This window comes from Hyposmocoma kahamanoa, unplaced genomic scaffold (assembly GCF_003589595.1).
Source record: "Hyposmocoma kahamanoa isolate Upper Pololo Valley unplaced genomic scaffold, ASM358959v1 66, whole genome shotgun sequence".
Classification (NCBI taxonomy): domain Eukaryota; kingdom Metazoa; phylum Arthropoda; class Insecta; order Lepidoptera; family Cosmopterigidae; genus Hyposmocoma; species Hyposmocoma kahamanoa.
In genome coordinates this window covers 8,539-26,760 of record NW_020653854.1, presented here as the reverse complement: position 1 = coordinate 26,760, position 18,222 = coordinate 8,539, and the positions used below count along the sequence as shown (strand labels likewise).

Genomic DNA, 18,222 nt, shown 5'->3' with positions numbered 1-18,222 from the left:
TTGATGGGAAACATATTCGTATTCGTAGTCCCTCAAACAGTGGATCACTTTTTTTAATTACAAGGGCTACAATTCAATAGTTTTGTTGGCTATTGTTGACTCGAAATACAGATTCATCTATGTGGACATAGGAGCATATGGAAAGGAAAGCGACTCCACTATTTTCCACAACACGAAACTATGTAGGTACGACTTACTGATGAGAGGTGATTTGCCTACACCAACATCGAGGCCGTTACCGAGTTTTCAAGAACCGGTTCCATTTGTTTTTGTCGGAGACGAAGCTTTTTCTATTTCGAATAATGTCATGCGCCCTTATTCTGGCAAGCATTTGTCTGTTAAACAAAGAGTATTCAACTACCGTTTGAGTAGAGCAAGAAGATATGTCGAGTGTACTTTCGGCATACTGGCCAATAAGTGGCGAATATTTCACCGGCCCATTAACGTCTCATATAATTTTGCAATAGACATTGTTGACATCAAGGCTTGTTGCATACTACATAACTTTGTAATTAACCGTGATGGATTAGACACCCCTGTTGAAATGATCATAGATGATTCCGAACTACAACCACTTCAACAAGGGTCGAATGTAGGTAGTCAAGTAGTAAGCGCAAATATAATAAGAAACGAATATTCGGATTACTTTACTAGTGAAGTTGGAGCATTAAGCTGGGAACTACAAAAAATTTAAGAATATACAATGCTGCTTACATTGTTGCTCGCTTAATATACAATGCTGCTTACATTGTTGCCCGCTTTCTTGATATTAAGTCAATACAGCAGGTACAAAAGGTTCACATCGCAATACAAAAAGTAACGACGCCTAAACAATGGAAACAATTTAAAGAATATTTTTTGTGCTTATATGAATAGAATGTTTGATTTGTAGGTAGTTTTAGTAAAAAGTAAAAAGAAGTTATACTTAATAAATGTATTTGTCTACTTACCAAGTTTGGTTTTTTTCATTGTTTTCTTTTTCCTCGAAAATTGGAAATAAACTTTTCCATACGTCCTTCCAAGCATCTTGTTAGATGAATTTGTTTTTATATTCTTCATTACTAGTGTCCCAAAGAACAGGGCGCTCCTCAATCAGTGACATTAAAAAATCAACGTCGTACTCTGTCATTTTTTTACATTAAAGTACACGTCTTGCCCACGCGCAGTCTCAGAGCGAACTAAACAATAATAATATGGTCAACAAGTGTGACGTAACATCGCAGAAATACGCGATGCGAATCAGTTCGTATGTTCTTGCGATGCGTCGTGCGAGGTCGCAGGTTTTTGCGATGCGTCGCATCGCAGTTTTGTGTACAAGCCCTATCCACTAGGCGATAGCTGAAAATCAGTGCGTTGCTTTTGGGCAACACCTGCACTGAGCTATGGTCTGTTTGGCTTACTGCAGCACTCACAAATTGCTTTTTAATTAATTGTAGATATATGTCATTTATTGTGTATATTTATTTGATTTCATACCTTTTTGTTATTTTGTTTTCCGTTTTTTTTTCTTCTTTCTTTCTTTCGCTATTTGCTGTTTCATATTATTGTGTGTGCTTGTGGAAAGTCAATAAACGTATTCTATCTATCTATCTTCAAAGGACGAAGCACGAATATTCACGGTGTAATGGTGTTCACAATCAGTGGAGGATTTTGAATAAATAACAAACTGACTGTGGACGTTTATTCACAGGGTGCCATTTCACGGTAGAAAATTTACCGAACTTCTCGCACCGCCACACAACTTCCACCGGCGTCCCCGGACTGTGTTGCACACTAGAACGTGCCACTGCTCGTATCCTGCCACTGCTGAACACCTAGCAGTCCATCGCCGTCAGAAGTGTACCGCGCTACAGCGGTAAAACCAGATTGGCTTTCGAGCCCCCATAAGTGAAGATAATTATTTATATACAAATTAATAACGAGTTCTTAGGTTTTCGCGTTTATTACACGTAGGAAATGAAACTATTTTTCCGGATTTAAATCGTGTATATTAGTTTTTTCAAACAAACCGACGTTTCGGGCCCTTTACACACAGCTACAGTCTTCAACCAGTTATACGACCATGGGACCTATAAAGGGCCCGAAACGTCGGTTTGTTTGAAAAAACAAATATACGCGATTGAAATCCGGAAAAATAGTTTCATTTCCTATACAAATTAATAAATTCTTAAAATTTGTGGACTTTCGGTATTTTATTTATCACACCTTTTACTATTCACGTCTAGATTTCGCAGATTGTCGAAAGATTGCGACTTCATTGCTGTAGACGCAGAAACGAATCACAACGACAGTGTCAGAGAAGCATCTGTTTCTCTATAATTACCTCAAATATAATAAGACAACGCCTCCTTGAGAATTTGACGTTAACCTTGGATCAAGCATATAATCAAGCATAAATCCCCAAATTTGGGGAGAGCAAAGTTCATATTCCCCACATCTCGAGTTTTCATTATTTATTATAAAAACATCGCTTAAAAATATAATAAAGAATTAAGAAACTCAAAATGTAATAATCTATTACGTTTGCTGTGAATGTAAACAGAATGTAAAAAGTAAAACTAACTATAAAATTAGATGACCTTAAATCGTTTATTTATTTTAAATTAGATTCAACATTAATCTGTAATCAGTATTTGAAAAAAAAAAACATTTTTCTTTGCCTTACAAAATTAAATAAATTGATTATTTGTTGTGCATTTGGTGACACCATGTTAATGTTAGAAATAATCAATGACTTTCGACCTATATTAATATTTAAAGTTGACGAGTGGTAAGTTGTGGTGTAGAAGTACCAACTACTCGGCTTTGTTTATCAATAGCTGATTTCGTTTTGCTGCATACCGGGGACCGGCCTAAGCGGGAGAAAGAATCGCGAACTCAACACGCATCGACTGGTAATTTTACAATTCAGAACCAAGTGCTCTAATAATAATTCTACACACTACTGGACGCGTACCCTTTACCAAATATCGAAGATACAGGTTCCAGAATATCTAAGTACTCTACATTCAGCGCCATTGACTAAAAAAGCGCTTATCATCAAGTTCCAATACCTACTACCGGAGGAGAAATCATACACTCCTTTGAAGCGAATGGCAATCTTTATCAATTTCGTCGTAAACAACGGTATAACCAGTTTTCAAAGAACGATTGATTGGGTGATAAGAAAGGAAAACTTTCGTGGGACCTTTGCGTATTTAGATGATGTCACAACTCAGTTTCTGTGATGATGCATGCACAATGCACTTATGGAATATCACATACAAGGGGGTATTTCCAAATCGGTTGGCATGCCGTTAAAAAATGAAAATACAACAATAAATTATGATCGGTATATAATTACTGTACACTGTACTTTTATATTACATACATGGCCATGACTGAATCGCCGAGACGAATAACCTTGCACATTGAGGAATGGATCGACAATTATAAATGGTACTATTAGTAGGAAATCACAGTCATGTACCTACTAGTAGGCCGGTATTAATAAATAATGAAAAAACCAAGGTACTACACTTGCATTATTCTTAGTAGTTATAAGAGAAACAATAATTATAACATAATATACCTATAAACCTCGTATGAAACCATTTAGTTTGTTCGTATTGACGTTCTAGAGTTTTTAATTTCGCAAATGAATCATTAGGGTTGGACAACACTTGTCAGCACGCGTTAGCATTGCGTTTGTACTACTGTATACGAGTGTTTAATACGGAGTAGATATCGTCGGCACTGTCAGTGTAGGCGACACGCTATTGCGACCGTGCAGCTCGGCACCGCCTGCTAGGCGCCTTTGCACAACCAGACGCAGGCTTGCTTCAGTGCGCAGTCAGGGAGGAAGAGGGGGCCCTCTTCTTGGGGTGAATGTGTTTTGACACGGACCCCCGTGTCAAACACACACACAAACAACACCCCGATATATTTCCCTGCAACCACTGACGCCGGTAAGATAACTGCACCAGCATCAAGAGCGTATGTGAAAAACAAGTTACGTAAGTGTGAGGATATTCAAAAGACTTGATATCGGACCAGCGCGACAGGCGTAGGTGCAATCGAAGGGTTACGGAACACACCACACACCTGAAAGGTTTGGTGTTTGGTTCCCTGACGTTTATTTTATTTTATTTTATTTTTCTTTTTATTGTAATCGTATAGCCAAGAACACGTGAAGCTTGACACTTTGTACTTTAGATCGTTCTTACCGTAAGCGGCATTGAGTTGGAATTAAGCGATAAGTGTCAAGCTTGACGTGCTCTGACCCTGTACAAATTACAGAAAACATTGTTTTGCATTGTTTTCATTGTTGTACACAAAAGCGAACATAAAGGGCTCTGAATTTGCTATAACACGTTCTTCTGACATATTGTTAAAATGCATAGATATTGTTCAGTGTTAAGTAGAAATCGTGTGCAAATCGATAGCCGGTACTGAAGCAAACAATAAATGCAATTTGACAAAATCGCCGAAAGCGATATCTTTCCTACACTTACCTATCGGTTTTCCTAACGAGCAGTCAAAAAAGTATCAAGTCGTAGTACGAAAGAAAGTAACCGCGACCGCACCGCGAGCGTACGGCAGTTTAGCGCAATACGGGAAAGCGTGCTGGCGAGCGGGCCCGCGCCTGGCCTCGGCGAAGCGGAGCAGTGCGGGGCGAGGCGAGGGCAGGCGGCGCGGCGCTACAGGTTGGCCAGGAAGTGCCACTTGTCCACTGCAACACGAAAGCCGCCGCTGCAGGTCGCCCGGGCCGGCGGGCGGCCGGGCGCGACCGGACTCACCCGTGGCCGGGACGGGCTGCGGCAGCGCGCGCGGCGGCGCCTTGGCCAGCACGGCCGCCGCCTCGGCGCGCTCCACGCGGTGCGGGCTGCCGTCCACGCTCACGTTCGTCCTGCAAATGTCGGCGGCGTCGGCGTCGTCGCCCGTCACCAGCGCGCGCCAGAACTCGTGCACCTGCAACGGGAGGGTCGCGTCGGAGGCCGCCCGGCGCCGCGCCCCGGCCGCGGGTCCGCACTCACCTCGTCGATGACCTTGTGCGCGAAGTCGGCGTCCTTGGCCTCGCCGCCGAAGGCGAACTGGTTCTGCGGCTTGCCGTCGGGCACCTTGTAGAGGCGGAACCACTCCACCGTCGCCTTGAGCAGGCCGGGCAGGTGCTTCTCCACGTCGGCGACGTCGCGCAGCTCGGGCGCCAGGGGGTCGCGCGTGTCGATGGCGATGAGCTTCCAGTCGGTCTCGCCCTCGTCCACCAGCGCCAGCGCGCCCAGCACCTTGACGGGCAGCACGTCGCCCCGGCCGGCCACTCTCTGGCCTATCTCCAGGACGTCCACGGGGTCGTTGTCTCCTCTGGCCTGCGTGCCCGGGTCTACGTGCCGCGGGTTCTCCCAGGTCTGAGGCAGCGCGCCGTAGTTCCAGATGTAACCGCGGTGCGGGAACACGTTGGCCACGTAACGTAGCGCGCCCTTCTTTACGTCCTGCAGGATGGGGTTCAGTGGCTCTCCGCGGCTGATCTCCATCTTGGCGTTAGACCAGCGCGGCACCTCCACGACCATGTTGGCGATCCGCGCGGCTCGATCGGCCCACAGAGGGATATCGTGAAACGGTGAGATCGGCCCACTCTCATCCTCTGTAACAAACGCCATTTATTACTCTTTCTCTGCCATTGGAATTAAAGCAGCTTATTGAACTCGGCAAATAAAAAATTACATGAAACTCAAATTCATAAATAAATCTTTACCTACCCTCAATGAAAATCGTGAAAATTGTGTTTTTACGTAAGCGTTTCATGTAATGTTTATTTTAATATTAAAGTCACATACGCTTTCATGCGGTGTGAATTGATGCAATTTGTAATACATCACCAAACACAAACATGTTTCAAATTGACGAATAATACAATTAGCTTTCATTCTTTCCAACTCCTGAAATTCCTTTCTAAGAAAAGTAACTCCTTGAAAATTAGAATACATAACGAAAAAGTTCTGATCATCCAAAATTATAAATTTTTTAAATCCGTTTTTCTTAAAACATGGATTTAATTTCTTATTCAGCATGGTTTTCACAGAGGGTTCTGTACACTGCTTTTTGTTTTCTTTTCAATACTCACATCACTTTGCTCTCGTGGTAGTTATTGTGCCCTTTTTAAAAAATTATGTGCATGAATGAAATTTATTTATTTGTGGATACAAATAAATAAATTTCATTAAAAAGGGTAATCATAGAAGCAAAAATTAGTATATAATAAAAACATTTTAATTTTTATATTATAAAAACACTATGAGCCAGCGCAAACTGGGGGACTGCAGGGGAGAGCATAGAAGAGGGTCTTATGCCACCAGCGCACAATGATGAGGGTACACTCTTACGATACCGCGAGCGTCCGCCAGCATACCGTAGAGTCCACTGGAATGTCGCGTCATCCGCCGACATGCCACCGGTGGCTCGGATTTGATTCCGTGGCACTAGCAACTACGCAATCGAAAAGTCTCGCGCATACCGTTAGTACCCAGCGCATGCCGCCGCGGTATCCTCCAGCGCGCTTTTCAATACCGCAGAGAAAAATGCTCTGCGATTCCGAGGTCGGTTTCAGAGCATTGAAATTTATACCTGATTGAAATAAAATATACATTGATAAATTATTGTCCTCTGCCTTCTCGCCTACGGTTTGCGCTGGCCCTTAGACAGCATTCACACAAGTAATACTTGGCTCCAAACTATAAACATATCGAGATAATATTACGTTATGTCCATGTAAAATTCATAACTTTCAACAATTATGGTATGGAGCCACACTGGCATAATATATTTCATTTAATACACTCGCCCAAAGAAATCGCCTAAGCCCTTTTCAGTGAATTTGAAATATTTATAATTTAATTTACTATTTATTTTAGCAGTAGCAGAGATACTTGTGAAAGAGTTTGTCCATAAGTACTGTCACCTTACCTATTTCTATTGCCAAGCAGTAATGATGAGCACTGCTGCATTCCAGTAATAGGTAAAAGGGCAAGGGTGATGGTGAAACTATAGATTCAAGTTCTGAGCGACACTACAACTGTTAAGGACAGGTGTGTCGCTTTCCACCATACACAACTTGTTCATGCCATCACTTGGCACCATTAAAAAAATTTTACATCTTGCTATATTGATTAGATGAAACATTCACACTTCATTGGTTAAATTCGAAAACATTGTAACTTCGTTTTTGTACAAAATCCCTAGTGTACACTTCAAGCGTAGTTCAGGCAATTATAGCTTAAAATTTGATTTGTAGACCCTATTTTAGTTATAACATAAAGGTATAATCAAAGATTGTCACACAATTCTTTCTAGTAATTGTGTTTTTGTACCTCCTCAAAAGTTCACATTAATGAAGGTCACCAGGTGTACAAATTTAGCTAATAATAATAATATATATTTCGAGTTCTTAGGTTTTCGCGATTGTTACACATAGGAAATGAAACTATTTTTCCGGATTTAAATCGCGTATATTTGTTTTTTCAAACAAACCGACGTTTCGGGCCCTTTACAGGCCGTGAAATGTAACATCCCCTTACAGGATGCAGGAGTTTACAAGCTTGACTGTGAGTGCGGTCTCTCTTATATTGGACAAACAAAGCGAAGTATTTGTACCCGCGTCAAAGAACATATAGCTGATGTCAAACACCGTCGCGTAAACAAGTCTGCAGTCTGCGAGCCGAGCGAGAGAGATGACATCATGGATAAACCTACACATTCAATGAAGTTTGACAAACCCCAGGTCCTTGCAAAAGAAGTCCGTTATCTACCCAGGATGCTGCGAGAGGCCATTGAAATTAAAAAACATCCTAATTTCAACAGGGAAGATGGTTTCTCCGTACCACCAGTTTGGGATCCAGTATTTCCTCTAATGAAAAATCCCAAACAGACATAAGACTGCAGTACTAATTAATATGTTTTAGTTTATTCTAATTTCTATTAATAATTAATAATAAATTAAACTTAATAAAAATTCATTCAATAAAATAATTTGTAAAACTTAATGTAGCGTAAATTGGAATGTTTTCTTTGTAAAATTAAAAATAAGGTATTTAATTAATAACTATTGTAACTATAGTGAAAAAATAGGGTGGTTTGCATTAATATTAGACATAACTGGTTGAAGACTGTACCACCTCAGTCAACCGTGACCATGGGACCTGTAAAGGGCCCGAAATGTCGGTTTGTTTGAAAAAACAAATATACGCGATTTAAATCCGGAAAAATTGTTTCATTTCCTATAATAATATATATTGCTCGATACGGCACATATTGTTCGCAGGTTCTTGAACCTGAGTCCCTGACCCCAGCTGACTGTGCGACTGCGGGGAAATACTGCCACTCCCATTTAAAAATTCAAAATTAATCTTTTAGGACTTGGGAAAGGCGAGAGTCTAAAATAGATAAAATAAAAATAATATTAATAATAATGCACACACTCAACATAGCCCCGCACTAGGGAAATCCTGTGTCGCGGGTGCCATGGACACACACATAGACAGCCACAAATTACATCCAAACTCATGAGAGAAATAAATGTAGGCTATACAAATATTTCTCCCAGCCCGGGAATCGAACCCGAAATCGGACTTCTGCGTGGCAGTCCGGTACAGTAACCATTCGGCCACAGAGGCAGTAAGCTGACACCTTGTTACAAAATAATTACTATACATAAATTACGTGTTTCGTATTCGTTCCATATTTTACTGCACAATCTTTGACATTGAATATCCATGTGCCATTTCTGGCCAATCCATTAGAACCTATTTTTATAGGCATATTCAGAACACAGGAATGATATTTCGACTCATCTGAAGAACAGAATCTGATGTGACTATATAGCGAAAAGAGAAGAAGGATGTTACGAGAATAATTTCCTTATTCAAACTAAGGTCTACATAAAGGTGTTTTGAGAATTTATATATCTTATTTCATTTCGGAAATATAAGATTGAACAACGGCCGATCTGACATCTACAGCGAAGAAGAATGAACAACATGTACCATGTTCTGAGAACAAGTAGTCTTGCACATAGATCTTTGTTCTACAGATGAGTTGATTTCTAAAAGCAAGATAGTTGTGTCAAATTATGTTTGTATGAACTATATTGACACAACTTGATATATGAGTGCACTTGTTTGCTGGTAGTTAGTACCCTTCTGCTCCCCGACTTAAGGTGCAAATGGTTGTTTCATAATGCACCTTCTATCTCCCATATTGTATGTTCTAAGGTGATGCTAAAGCAATACGTTACATAAGGTATTTTGAGATAATACCCATACAATGTCAAGTGAGATTAGCATTAAACTATTATCACTCAACAGTACTTATGACTACTGAAATATTATCAAATTGGTTGGATCAGCAGTGCACCATTACAACCGATAATGGGCATCTTATCAGCCCACAAAGGTCAAGCCAGCATTGGAAATTGTAACAGCAACGGCATTTCCAGCACCAACTGATTACAATTTCAAAATCCGAGAAATTTGAGTCATTTACAAATGCCAATTATATTCCATAGATCAATTTTATTTAAAGCATGACAAAGCCTTTACAGGACTTCCTCAGTCAAACTTATCAAAACAGATTTATTTTGGGGTGAATATGTAGAAATATGTACAATTTTTTGTTGTCTTCTGCTGGATATAATGTTATTTCATTGTGAGACAGATTTGCATCGTAATAAGCAAACGTTATAATGAGTAGACTAAAATTTGAGTTTTCTTTTTAAATTTCAGTACAACGCACCTCAAGTGCGTTTTGAGTCTGGGTCCGCCACGTCGCAGCGTGAGCGCGACCTACGACCGCGCCGGTGATTTGATCGTGTCTGAAGGCACTCACTGAAATAAACCCGGTAGTCGGGCGCGTACTGCGAGCCGCGTTCCTCGGCAATATACATGTTCCTGACGCACTTGTTGACTGCTGCCACACTGCTGCTCGCAATAGGGTCGCTACTGCACTGGTTCACACCGGCTCGAACTCCACTAGGCACCAAAAGACGCACGAACGAAAGTATTAGCGGAGTCGCCGCGCCACGTGAAAATGACATTTTAATTTTTTTCGTCACATTTCACAAATTTATTTTGGTAGGCAAGGATTTGACCATACAGCCTCTTCATAAATGACATTTTAGTATTGACATCTTCTTTTTTTTCCTTCGTTCCGTATGGAACAGGTGAAGGTCAAAAACCATACTGCCTAGTCATTAGTTTCTCTTTTTTTTTTCATTATTATATGCTTCGATTTAAGTCTTCTGTGTTGTTTCGACTTGACGTTTCAAATCAAGTCCAAAACGTTATTAATCATTTATTATTAATTATTAATTATACTTTATTAATATTAATCACAATTTTGTGTCGTCGCTCGTAACGACTTCAATCTATTAGACAAGAACATTCACAACAATTACATGTTCCAAATAGTTCCAAACAAAACACTATCAATAGTGATACCATAGATTATATGAGTGATACTAATGACAATGTTTTGTTATATTTATAGTGTTGAATTTCGTCAAAGAGTATCAGTACCGTAGTGCCAATAGTACCGTGGATAGACGTAACAGTCTATACCTATTGGAATGAGCTAGGCAGGCAGATAATATTGAGTGTTTACCAATGATATTTATATCCATAGTTGAGGAATTAACTAACTTAATTTATAGCAAAGTCGCTATTAGTTGCACAATACTTAATTTTAATAATTTTAATAACAGAATATCGATAATATGTACGCTTACAAGATCAACACTATGTCAAAATAATCGTTAACAACAATCATCAAAATATACAAACAAACAGGCAATCTAAAGTAACAAAAGCAAAATTTGGCAAGATTTATAAATAAACTACTTAAATAAGTCTAATTACATGAAATATTTGGGCTATTGTGTGATTTATAGACAAAAAATAACACATGCCTGTGCAATGTAACATTCGATTGATTTGCACTTTTTCTAAAGCCACATCCCTTAATGCTGCAGCGTCGCATTTTTATTAATACCTAATTATTCTCACTGTCAATATTTTTGTCCAATTTAATTATAATACATGCGAATAATTCAATAGTACATTTGGAAAAACATTTATTTTGACATTTGATGTACTTCCCTTTGACAACGGTATCATGTACCTTATGTACTGCGAAATGGACACGGTTGGCATTTAAGATGACGTTACTTATTTTCGATTCCCGTGTTTGACACAAACCAATGTAATGCTATCTCTTTTGGCTTAAGTCGGCAAGTAATAGTTAAACAAAGATAATAACATGTTTATGTTTTCGACGTCGAAATGCATCATATACAATACATATAACGTCTGATTTATATATGTCAATGTAACATGTCCTTTACGGCCGCTTTCTATATTCAATCTCAATCCATAATTTGCTATAATATAATTAATATTATAATTTGATATAAATAAGTTTGAATAATCAATCCAAATCCTATTTTTACTATTTCAATAACCGATCTATGGATCGTTATTCCGATCCTTTGTTTCAATCCATCTGTATGGCATTTTTAGATTGCTATTTGTATGGTAGTGACAGTTGTGCGCTTTCAATATCCAATCCATAGTTTTGACAAATCGGATTTTGCATGTGTTTGATCTAGTATAGTAGCGATCCTCCAATTTTGACCGATTGTACTGTGTAATCGTGTAAAAATGGAAGTTATTTTTAAGTGATAGCGACTGTGAACTTGAACATTTGCTCAGTTATCGGACTGGGATAATAGCGACAGCGACCAAGAGCAGCTTGTGTTCTCAAGAACGTTTACGGCCGCTTTCTATATTTGATCCTGAATCTAAGATTGTTTTCTATCCGGATTTTATTCGATCCATCGATCGCTGCCGAATCTGTATTTCAATATGTCCATCTCGGCTCTAGCGCCCTTAAAAAAAAAGGATCGGTCGTAAATTTACTCCCTCTCCGACATTTAGTTCCACGCAATCGGAGTAAAAGACCAATACATGAATTAGTGAATAAAATGGTGGTTATATTTCTAAGATTAATTTATTTATACATGTGACTTTGGCAAAAATATAAATTAATTGCAAACTTTCAAGTATAAAATATTTAAACCGTAAGTACGGCAAGAATAACGTGTTTCTAGGAACAGAACGGAACGTCTATTGTCCAGAACGGAACGTTTATTGTCAAACGAGCGGGACGGCCATATAGGATTAAAAAAAATAAAGGGACGGCGCGCGGCGGCAGCGGCGAAACGTTAGTGTCAAAATTGACACTAACATTTCGCATAACAAAAAATAAATATGTTTTGTTGATGTTTGTTCGTATTCGTGACGTGATAAATAATCTAAATTATAAAAATACCGTTTTAATTTGACTTTGATAAACGTTATTATTTTTTCAAAACGGCATTATTTCAGTTAAAACAAATTCATCTGATGTTTTGGTCAGCCTAAATTTGGATGTAAATTCAGCGTCAGTTAAACTTACCATGAAATTTATACGCCTAAACGTTCTTGAGGACACAAGTTTGCAATTAATTTATATTTTTGCCAAAATCACATGTATAAATAAATTAATCTTAGAAACATAACCACCATTTTATTCACTAATTCATGTAATGATCTTTTACTCCGATTGCGTGGAACTAAACGTCAGAGAGGGAATAAATTTACGACCGATCCTTTTTTTTTAAGGGCGCTAGAGCCGAGATAGACATATTGAAATACAGATTCGGCAGCGATCGATGGATCGATTAAAATCCGGATAGAAAACAATCTTAGATTCAAGATCAAATATAGAAAGCGGCCGTTAGTTTCCATAGTCTAAGGAATGACCTTTAGACCATGCAGTCTAGTCAAATAAACAAACATCGTTGAGCCTACTAAATTATTTTAATTTGGCATCTTTAGTAACTGTTTTAATCATAATTATACTTATAAGTACTCTGTTATTGTGTAGTCAGACACTCTGTTGCTTAGTATTCTACAATTTAAGTTTAGTCTTTTTTAATACCCGTCATCTATGAGTAGTCTTCCTTGTATAGCGGCAGAGAGCGGTTGTGCGGCTGTGCGCTCGCTGATTGTTGTTTTGAATTTGTGCTCGTGCTGCTGTGATTGGTGAGCGGTGTCAGTTTCGTTTTCTTGTCGCTCTTGAACGGCTCTTACCTGTTTTCCTCCCCTCGGGGGGAGTGCGACCGAGATAGCAGCTTGGTGCTCTGTGTGGATTTTGTGCAGCGATTTAAATAACTACAATTGTCGTGCCGCCGAGCGGCTCGAACCGACGACCCGAAATCCGCAGTCAACCGTTGTTGCCGTTCGACCACAATCTACCTGACATCACGCCGCGAAATTAGCTGTAGCACTGAGCGCGCTACTGACGTCACTTACACTTCGTGCTACTACGTTTGGGGGCGGGACGCTACGGCTCTACGACGTGCTTCGTGCTACGTGAACTTTACTCTACGCAAACCCTGCTACCTGTTAAGTGGCTAATTCATAATTCATTGTTAAACTTTACATTACTGATTAACATCTTGGCGTTGTCCTACGACTCTGAAAAAAAAAAATCGATTCATTCGATATGCCTCTAAAGAGAACTCCCCCCCAGCCCACCGCCTCCCCTGCACGTAGCGAGTCAGAGCCAGACCTTGCGGGTTCTACACCATATGGCAAAGAACATTCCGTAACCTTTAGACAGAAACGACCTCGTGAAGAGATAACCCTGAATGATCTTATGGATAATATGAGGTCTATGTTTAAAGAGTTCAAGGAGGAACAAGACCATAAATTGGCCAATTTACAGTGCTCTGTTACTGATATAAGAGATCAACAGGACAAAAAATTAAATTCTCTTCAAAATTCAATCACAGAAATAAGAAAACAGAACGAGGATATACATTCATCCATAGAGTTTCTCTCTCAACAAAACACGGAACTGAAGGAAAAGGTTCTCAAGATGGAGAAAGAGCAGAAAGAAAATAGTGCCTATATTAGAAACCTGGAAGAAAAACTGGAAACTTTTGAAAGACAAAATAGGTCATCTAGCATTGAAATCCGTAACATTCCAGTTCCTAAATCTGAAACAAAGGAAGACCTTTTAAAATTATTTCAAAAAATTATATTAGCTTTGAACGTTGATGCGGCTCCTTCAGATATTTGTGATATTTACAGGGTCAACACTAAGGTGCCGACATACAAGCCTATTGTTTGCAACTTAAATAGTATACTTGTAAAGGAAAAGGTGTTAACGAGCATAAAGAACTTTAACAATGCTCACAGAGATAATAAATTCAGTACAGAACATATACATATCCAGGGGGCTTCTCAGCCTATTTTTATTTCTGAGAATTTAACACCAAAAATGAGAAGATTATTCTTTCTCGCGAGAAGTTTTGCAAACACAAATGGCTACTCTTTCTGCTGGACCTCCCGTGGAAGGATATATTTGAAAAAAAAAGAAGGTGAAAACACTGTTCGTGTAGACTCCGAAACGGATCTAGCAAAACTGGAGAAGAAGAAGTGACTAGTTTTCGTTAACCATGACAATAAGAGACCTTTCCTTTTCGCATTCCTTTTAATTTTTTTAATTATTTTGTGCTATTTACTGTTTTTTAGTTTTTTTGGCCTTCTTGGATTCTTAATCATTTCTTTCTTAGCTATTTTTACATATTTTATCAAATTGCACATAACATACTGTCAAATACACTATACACTAAAAAACTCGAAGTTACACAACCATCCACACACACTTTACAGTCTTACACACCCAAGCTCCAAACCACACATCTTAAACACAACTAATTGTCCACTACATGAAACACATTTCCATACTTGCAGTCCATCATATAAAATAACATATGCTCAAATTATAAAATGTAAAATAAAAACAACCACACCTAAAGATATACAATTTAACTGTTCAAATGATCCCCTAAATTGCTTCAAATATAATTTATCAAATTTATTATGAATATCGACCAATTAAATAATGACGTAGATGATTTACAACATTACGATTCTTTCTATTGTTCGCCAGATGAGTGTTTATCGTACATTGATCCTACCCGAAATAGTCTAAAAATTTTTCATGTGAATATAAGAAGCATAAACCGAAATTTTGATGAACTTACATTATTCTTAAACAGACTGGACTTAAATCCGGATATAATTATTTTAACCGAGTGTTGGCTCAGCAAAGTGGTTAATATTCCGGACCTCATTGGCTTCAACTCCCATCGTTCTACTACACAAAATCAAAATGATGGTGTAATCATATTTGTCAAAACGCAGATTACTTGTGACGTATTAGTGTCAAGCCTGTGTGATGCTAGCGGTCTTACGTTCACTTATAAAAATACCATTGCATTTGTGGCTGTATATCGTTCGCCTGCAAACAAAAATATTGACAATTTCTTGATCTCTTTAAATAATTTGATTACTTCTCTTGCAGCTTACGAAACAATTGCGGTTATTGGCGACATTAATATCAATATTTTATGTGATACAAACGATCCTAAATCGGAGTCCTATTTGAATCTCCTCGCATCTCATGGTCTGTTACCTGCGCACTCGTTTATTACTCATGATAAAAGTTGTCTAGATCATATCATGCTTCGGTCTAACAGAAAAGCTGTTACTTTAGTTTTTGACTCTGGTTTCACAGATCACGCTCCGATTCTCACATGCATTGATCAAAATAAGAATATTTCTCACTCTAGCATACATTCACGTATTAACTACCAAAACGTAGTAAATGAAATAGCGCAAACTGATTTCTCACCCATTCTCAGTTGTAAAAATGCAAACATTGCTGCCGAAATGTTAGTGTCAAATATATCGATGTGTATAGTACATAATACCAGTGTTGTCAGGGTATCATGCAGGAAACGGATTACAAAACCCTGGATCACCCCGGGAATCCTAAGGTGTATCCGAAATCGAGACCGTTTGCATAAAATGGTAAAAAATAATAAAAATAATGTAATAATCAAAATTACATTCCTTAGGTATCGTAATTTTTGTAATAAGCTTTTAAAAAAATTAAAACGTATTTATGAGCAAAATGAACTACAAAAAGCTAAGCACAACCCGAAAGCCACTTGGAATGTCATTAAAAATATAAGTAACCTACGCACTAAATCCCTTCCGTCTAAAGAGCTGTTAAATCTAACAAGTGCACCTAAAACATCCTTAAATATGGTAAATAAATATTTTGGTAACATTGGCTACCACCTTGCATCCGGAGTCCGTCAGGCTCAACAGTTTTCGACAATTAGTATCAACAAACCGTCTCTACCTGATAATGTGAATTTGCTGGGTAACTCCATGGCACTCCTGGAGACAACTGAAAGTGAAGTAGACAATGTGATCGCTGGTCTTCGTGCTGACAGCGCCGTGGGATATGACGGAATTTCATCTACTGTTCTCAAATCCGCTCGAGGCCCTCTTACTCCTGTTATTACACATGTATGTAATCTTTGTCTTCGGTCAGGGGTCTTCCCAAACGTTTTTAAAAGAGCATTGGTGCATCCTATACATAAAGGTGGAGATAAGCGGGATCTTAATAATTACAGACCCATTTCTGTCCTCACTTCCTTGTCGAAAATTTTAGAAAAGATTTTAAATGTGAGATTGACCGGCTTCCTAGATAGATATAATATTCTGTCTGAAAATCAGTATGGGTTCAGGAAAGGTTTGTCAACTGAAGATGGGGTTATTAAACTCACCGATTTCATTGTTAAAAATATAGATAAAAAATATAAAGTCATTGGAACATTCCTTGATCTATCGAAAGCATTTGATACCGTTTCTGTACCCATACTGACACACAAAATGGAGGCTATCGGTATAAGGGGAGTGGCTCTAAATATTTTTCACGATTACCTCATGGGACGTAGACAGTGTGTAAAGGTGGATGCTTTTGTTAGTGACGATGAATATGTAAGTTACGGCGTTCCTCAAGGAAGTGTGCTTGGGCCTACCCTGTTCTTGATATATATAAATAATCTCTGTCAAATGAAAATCCCAAACTGTAACATAATTACCTACGCTGATGACACAGTCCTGTTGACTCATGGGGTCACGTGGGAACATGCCCGTGAGCATACTGAGAATGCACTGCGTAAAACTGCTAACTGGCTTAGTGAAAACTTGCTTACTTTAAATGTCAATAAAACTAAATATATTACCTTTTCTGCATCTAAAATTACTCAACCTAAAATAGATACCTTCAATATTAAAATGCATAACTGTGATATCTTTGATGACTCCTGTGCCTGCCTGAATTTGACTCGTACAGAAACTATTAAATATCTCGGCGTTCACCTCGATAGCACCTTAAGCTGGTCGACACATCTTGATACTATGACATCTCGTGTTCGTAAACTCATGCCTGTTTTTAGAAAATTAAGAGTTTCTGCCGATTGGAACACATTAAAGATGGTATACTTTGCCCTAGCGCAGTCTATTTTGACATATTGTATTCCGGCCTGGGGTGGTGCTTGTGCTTCCCACTTTCTAAAGCTGGAAAGAGCGCAGAGAACTGTCCTTAAATTAATAACCAAAAAATCGTTCCTATATCCAACTACTAAGCTGTACATGGACTGTGAAGTTCTCACAGTAAGACAACTTTATGTCCTTCAATTGATACTACGTAAACACTCTTCTCTCCCTTTAGATGTCAATATAATAAACAAACGCATGAAATATAGAGTATGTCAACCCATCCCTCATAAAACTTCTCTTGCGGCTAGACAGTACTATGTTCGCAGTTCCTCTGTATATAATAAAATAAACAAAATTCTGGATATCTACACCTTACCATTAAGAAAGCTTAAACCTACATTGAAGGACTGGTTACAGAAACTAAGTTTTGCTGCAACGGAGGACTTAATTACTAAACCATGGTAAAGCTTTTATATACATAGTTCATATATATACATAAACTGATTTTTATGGACTGAATCCACACGTACACAAACACGCACACACACTAACACACACACTTACACACACACACACGCACACACACACACACACACACACTCATACACAGACACTCACGTTCCTTCACACCACACATAGTTTATTATAATTTATTTGTCATACTTTACCTGCACTCTCTTGTCGTGTTAATTGTCTTTGGCATTATAATGTCTGTAAGAAATCTGGAGGAAGACGTAGCGTCTGTCATACAGTTTTATTAAAAACTAGTACGGGCGCTATAGATCAA

At 38.6% G+C, this 18,222-nt stretch overlaps 2 protein-coding genes across 2 annotated transcripts; one reads left to right on the top strand and one right to left on the bottom strand.

The window, feature by feature from the left end:
- Window positions 1–2,818: 2,818 nt before the first annotated feature.
- On the bottom strand, window positions 2,819–10,100 carry LOC113231618 (inorganic pyrophosphatase). Its single transcript, XM_026466027.1, has 4 exons — window positions 9,856–10,100; window positions 5,016–5,620; window positions 4,779–4,950; window positions 2,819–4,711 (listed from the first exon to the last, which is right to left on the bottom strand). The coding sequence occupies exons 1-4, from the start codon at window positions 10,061–10,063 to the stop codon at window positions 4,680–4,682; spliced, it is 1,017 nt and encodes a 338-aa protein (XP_026321812.1). The 5' UTR covers window positions 10,064–10,100; the 3' UTR covers window positions 2,819–4,679.
- Window positions 10,101–14,022: 3,922 nt separating this feature from the next.
- Window positions 14,023–18,222, top strand: LOC113231746. The gene is made up of 2 exons (XM_026466245.1): window positions 14,023–16,410; window positions 16,973–18,222. The coding sequence occupies exons 1-2, from the start codon at window positions 14,958–14,960 to the stop codon at window positions 16,981–16,983; spliced, it is 1,464 nt and encodes a 487-aa protein (XP_026322030.1). The 5' UTR covers window positions 14,023–14,957; the 3' UTR covers window positions 16,984–18,222.

What these genes read in the sequence shown, in the direction of transcription:
- LOC113231746 (XM_026466245.1), top strand. Translation starts at nt 14,958, where the DNA reads ATGAATATCGACCAATTAAATAATGACGTAGATGATTTACAACATTAC.
- LOC113231618 (XM_026466027.1), bottom strand. Translation starts at nt 10,063, where the DNA reads ATGTCATTTTCACGTGGCGCGGCGACTCCGCTAATACTTTCGTTCGTG. An exon ending in CGACTACCGGGTTTATTTCA is followed by an intron (nt 5,621 to 9,855) that starts GTGAGTGCCTTC and finishes CGTTTGTTACAG; the next exon opens with AGGATGAGAGTGGGCCGATC. An exon ending in CGCACAAGGTCATCGACGAG is followed by an intron (nt 4,951 to 5,015) that starts GTGAGTGCGGAC and finishes CTCCCGTTGCAG; the next exon opens with GTGCACGAGTTCTGGCGCGC.